The 5424-nt window shown below is 57.5% G+C and overlaps 2 protein-coding genes across 2 annotated transcripts; one reads left to right on the top strand and one right to left on the bottom strand.

Annotated features, from left to right (window-relative positions):
• Nucleotides 1–1914: 1914 nt before the first annotated feature.
• Nucleotides 1915–2826, top strand: SPRG_16980 (hypothetical protein; the record flags this gene model as incomplete). Its single annotated transcript, XM_012356300.1, has 3 exons — nt 1915–2054; nt 2177–2273; nt 2311–2826. The coding sequence occupies 3 exons, from the start codon at nt 1915–1917 to the stop codon at nt 2824–2826; spliced, it is 753 nt and encodes a 250-aa protein (XP_012211690.1).
• A 325-nt stretch (nt 2827–3151) lies between these two features.
• SPRG_16981 (hypothetical protein) lies at nt 3152–4699 on the bottom strand (the record flags this gene model as incomplete). Its single annotated transcript, XM_012356301.1, has 1 exon — nt 3152–4699. One exon carries the CDS (start codon nt 4697–4699, stop codon nt 3152–3154), a length of 1548 nt encoding a protein of 515 aa, XP_012211691.1.
• Nucleotides 4700–5424: the final 725 nt, after the last annotated feature.

Here is a 5424-nt window from a genome sequence, read left to right on the forward strand (position 1 = left end):
TCTTGCGCCTGGACCTGAAAAGGATCTGGACCGTCGAACAGCTGTTGGCGAGCTTGCGCCGGCGCGGAAGTACCACGCTGGCTCGTTGAGAGACATACAACGTGTCAAGATTCGAGTCGGATTCGATCCCATGGGCTTTGAATCTGCACTTTGACATTGCCAGTTGTGGCGAGGGTCTGTGGCTGTGGGTACCCGCTGCATAATCGTTGATGGTTGACGTGTTGCCGCCGTCTTTTTCGATGGACGCAACATGTCGACGAACAAGATGGATGGACGGGCGCTAAGATGCGTGACGCGCTTCCAAGCAGCATCCACAGTGCTGCATTTGTAGTAGGAGGCAGGCTTCGGGGGTAGGCGTAGCGTCCAGTCGCACACACGCTGCTCGTTGATCATCGGAAGCATCTGCCGCACTGCCCAAAAGACTGCTGCGTGTGATTCACGTAACATGCTTGGCCAGTTTAGCTACAAGCGCCAGCTTTGGAGCTGTAGGTCGAACCCGGTCCATGCGTGCTCGACACTAAAGGGACGATTCATGTAGGATGCGGTGTCATGCGGTATACGACATCATTTGAATTGCATTTCGAGCTTGGATGAATCTAGTCGTCCGTCGCGTTGTCTAGTCGCGGTGGAATAGACAACGTGTTGACAACCACGGATGCTTGTGCTTGCGGGCCATCGGTGACGGTTGGGACGACGATAAAGCCAGGCAACGAGCACACGCTGTGGTGATGCCCTCTCAATCGTTTCCGCAAAAGCCAAGTATTCCGATTTACCAACGGCCGTAAAATGCACTACTCTGGTTTGGTGCGCTGCACACCAGCTACCAACGACACCAGTAGTTGCATGGCGTGGTGACGCCCGCGGTGGAATTCAAACTCAATGCGAGGGGAGAGCCGTCTCCCGGAAAGCAGGCAGTTGTATAGAGTTACTCCGCAGAGCAAAAGATAAAGTGAGAAGGTGAGCTTCAGCGTGGGCACTTAAAGAGGCGCCGATAGCCGAGGCGTCGCTCCTGGACAATTATATCTTCCAGCTAGTCACCCCATCCCCTAACGGCTTCTCCAGCCATCAACGACCAATAAGGTCGTGTTCTGGCTTGCGTTGGGTGGAGCAAGTGTCGTCCCAGTCGTCCAGACACAACAATGGGCAACGAATTTATCTATTAGTCCATCCATCGAAAGACGAGTTATCTCAGCTAGCAGCGGCTACAAGCGGCGATCGATCAGTAGCGGTGTCCTGTGGTGCATGTGTCATCAACGACCCCGCTTTCGTCACGCACGAGCCGCACGCAGGGTTGTAGCAGCTAGAATAGAGCCTGTCTGTCGACGGTAGTGATTCGGAGCCTGCTGACCTTGCGGTTATTAAACTAGTTTGGCCTCCAAAACCTCGTCACCATCCTTGAATTGGTTGTCCCTCGTACCGTCGTCCATCACCCGATACGGTGTTGTTTTCTAGCCATCCCAACCTACACGTACACTTGGCGATGGCCAGTGTACTAGTATCACATAACCTCGACGCAGGTTGCAGTGCACGAGGTCAAAGTCTGCTCACGAAGGTCGGGTGTTCATGCTCGGTCATCGCTCGCCGCAGTGCTCATGATATGACTAGCAAACCGTACGTTTGTCCATCACAGAATTGAAAGCTCCGGCAAGCACCCCCTCTTTTCTCCAGTAACACGACGTCTGGCAGCGATGGGTGGATGATGCAGCCAATATGGGCATCCATCAGTCTCTATGTATTGGCATAGTGTAGCGCAAGGCGACTAGCTGCCGCACGCTACCTTTCGCGGGTGCGAATTCAACGTTGGTCGTTGCATTGGCGTCGAAACGAGACGAACAATGCACGTACCACCGTCTGTATGGTATACAAAAATCAGGCTCCAGCGATCGGGTTGTATTAGCATTCTTTGCATTGGGAATGGCGAGGGTCGTGCTGACGTCGCCGCCGCTCGTGGGCGTCATCTTTGGCTACCAATTTGGCGTCTACGAGGACGTCCGATATTGGTTTCTCATGACAGCGTCCTTGCAGATATCGCCCGAGGACGAGTACGACATGCGGTAGCACCTTACCCTCGTCGACTGCCACTTGGCACGCACCTTGGTGTACTCCCGCGCGACTTGGGTTTGGACTGCAAGGCGTCGCATGACGTTCGCCTTCCGTTGCACGTGGTGATCTACAGCGGTGACAAGACAGCGACGCGGCGCATTCTGGCTTGCCGCCCGGACCTCGCGTCCGCCGAAGCCGTCGTCCTCGCCTCCCACTGCGCTCGCTTCGAGGTTGCCGCGTACCTCATGGAGGCTGCCTCTCGTCCAGCTTTTGCACCGCGATGGCTACGTGTGCTCGTCCAACGCCATCCGGGCTGCCATTGGTCGCGGCCACCTCGACGGTATCCGCTTTCTCTTTGAGCACGGGGTCGCGCCACCGCGCAACTCGATTGAAAGAGCCGTCGGCGACAACCAGCGGGATATTTTGGCGTACCTTCTCACTCTGGCCGACGCCGACGTGGATGTTGATGCCGCACTCGCGACAGCGCTACATCACATACTGCTTTGCGGTAGCAATGTGGCGATCGTCGACATGCTCTTAGCGTCCGGTCGCACGTCGGTACCTCCTGGTGCTGTCCTCGCGGCGCTACAGAAGAGACACCTCAACTTGGCGCGCTGCCTCCTCTCGCACGGCGGCCTCCTCGACGTTGCCTCCGTTGACGCCAAGTTTTTTGGCCTCTTCGCCAACGACATCGCACCACTTCTCGACCTCTTGCGCGAGTTTGGTATCGACCTTCCGACTTCTGCCAAGTCACCGTGCGCCGTTTCGGATTCCTCACGTTAGTCGCCTGCAGCCCGTCGTCCAGCGGCCCTCTTACTCGCCAGTCACACGGCGCTAGCGGCATCGTAGCAACACGCTTCGTCTCAAGATTCAATCCCAATATCTACTGGGATAAAACGCTGCCTTGATTTTGTAAACCGTGTTGGAGTTGAAACCGCTGTTTGTGATGGGCAAAAACAGTGTTTCAGACGCACCCGCCACTGCAACCTGAAACTGCAACTTGGAAAAAAAAGAGTCTGTCAATAAGAAAGAGCAAGATTGCAACACACACTGTATATGAAAAGGAAACAAACGACTGGTATCGACATGCATCGCCGGTCCCAGGATATTAAACGAGCGGCTTGTCGGCCGCCGCGTGCGCGTGCGCGTGCTTGGCGGCGTGGGCCTCGCCCTTGCGCTCCAAGAAGGCGTGCCACACTTCGCGACCGCCCTTCTTGAGGTACCAAAAGTAAAAGCCCGCAATACTCAGCACGACGCCGGCGACGATGATGATGCCAAAGACGAGGCCGACCGTGCCGGCCTTGAAGAGGTACGTCAAGGCGAGCGCGATGCCCGGCACGATCAGAAAGAGCAACACGAGGAAGAGACCCGCGACCACGGGCCAGCGCGCGCTGTAGAACGCGAGGCGGCGCGCCCAGTCGAGGATCGGCTTGCGCGTGATCGGGATCGGGTAAAAGAGGAAGATGCCCCAGATGTTGAACCAAAAGTGCACGAGGGCAATCGCGACCGCGTCCGGCGACCCGGTCACCCACGAGGCCAGCAGCGCCGTGACCGTCGTGCCGAGGTTGGCGCCAATCACGATCGGGTAGACCTGCTCGAGCGTGATGAGCCCGAGGCCGGCCATCGGCGTCAAGGTCGAGGTGACCACCGTCGACGAGTGCACGCAGAACGTGATGAGCGTGCCGAGGAAGATGTTGACGTAGCCGTTAAAGTCGAGCGCCTTGCGGATCGTCTTTTGCGCCGAGCCGCGGAAGAGCTTCTGGAGCATGTACACGAGCGAGACGAGCGAGAGCACGAGGAGCGTAAAGCCGATCGCGAGGCAGATGCCACCGATGGCGCCGCCGCTCATCGAGCCGCTCTTGTACGAGTCGAGGAACGCGCCGCCCTTGAGAAACTTGGCCTTCTCGCACGTGACCTTGCCGAGCGAGACCTTTTCAATCATGCTCTTGTCGGCCTTGATGAGGAGCGACGCGAGCGGGTTGACAATGATATCGACAGGCGACTCGAAGTACGCGTTGGCCTTGCCACCCGACATGGACATGGAGAGGAGCTCGAGCGGGTGGAAGAGCAACTCGATCGGGAAGAGGACAATGACCGACCAGATGTTGTACATGTCGTGGACGGTGGCGGCCGCCATCGCGCGCTCAAACTGGTCGCGCTTGCCCATCTGCGCGAACGCCACCATGATGCACGTCACACACGTGCCGACGTTGGCGCCCATGATGATCGGGACGCCCTGGCGCACCGTGAGGCCCTTGGCACCCACAAGCGCGACCGTGATGGACGTGACCGTGCCGGACGAGTGCAGAATGGCGGTCGAGACGACGCCGACCATGAGGCCGGCGATCGGGTTGTCGGCGAACGCAAACGCCGACTTGGCTTCGCAGCCGAGGAGGAGCGAGAACGACTCGCCGATCCACTTGACGGCGACCATGAAAAAGTAGAGCGAGCTCATGGCCAGGACAAAGTAAAAGGTGCCCCAGAGCAGCTTCATGTGCCACGGGAGATTGGCAAACGTCTTGTCTTCTTCTTCGAGGCGGATCTCTTCGTCGGCGTCCGTGTAGTCGGCGGCGTTGGGCGACCGGCCGGCGACGCCAGGCGTCATGACGACGTTGGCCGACTCGGATGGCTGCACACTTTCCTTGGCAGCGACCATGCTTTGGAGATCGAAGCAAATGCAAGAATGAGCTCGAGACAAAAGTGCAATCTCAATCAAAAACACTGCTCTTGCGCCTGGCCTGAAAAGGAATCTGGACCGTCGAACAGCTGTTGGCGAGCTTGCGCCGGCGCGGAAGTACCACGCTGGCTCGTTGAGAGACATACAACGTGTCAAGATTCGAGTCGGATTCGATCCCATGGGCTTTGAATCTGCACTTTGACATTGCCAGTTGTGGGTGCCTAGGAAGACGTAGCGACGCTGCGAACGGTACAGTTTGGGCTCGTAGCGGGTGCTTCAACCAAGCTCCCGTTTCTTGAAGGTTGACGTTCGTCTGTCCATTCCAATGGCCGCGAAGCGTATACAAACAAGAGGGATGGCCCTTACGTGCGGTCCCAGGACTCGGTGGCGCCGGCAGCATGTACAGGTGCGGTAGCTGGTGCAGCCAAACGATCTTGACCATCGTGGCTCACCGCATACAGATATTCGCGACGGCCGGTCGCCTGTTTTTAAAAGGCAGGTCGGCGAATCGTCCCAATCTCTTTGACGACTCCTGCATGGGTCCAGTCAACGCCATACTCTCGATGCGAGAGGTGGCGTGGACGGGTGAAGAGGACGCTACACACAGCAAAGATCGTTTGCGTCTAAGGTGCGGTACGCATTGAATTGCGGTATAACGTTATAGTGATTCGAGTCTACTCGAGCTTGGACCGGCGGCGGCGGAC

Source organism: Saprolegnia parasitica, assembly GCF_000151545.1.
Source record: "Saprolegnia parasitica CBS 223.65 unplaced genomic scaffold supercont2.426, whole genome shotgun sequence".
NCBI classification, from domain to species: Eukaryota; Oomycota; class Saprolegniomycetes; order Saprolegniales; family Saprolegniaceae; genus Saprolegnia; species Saprolegnia parasitica.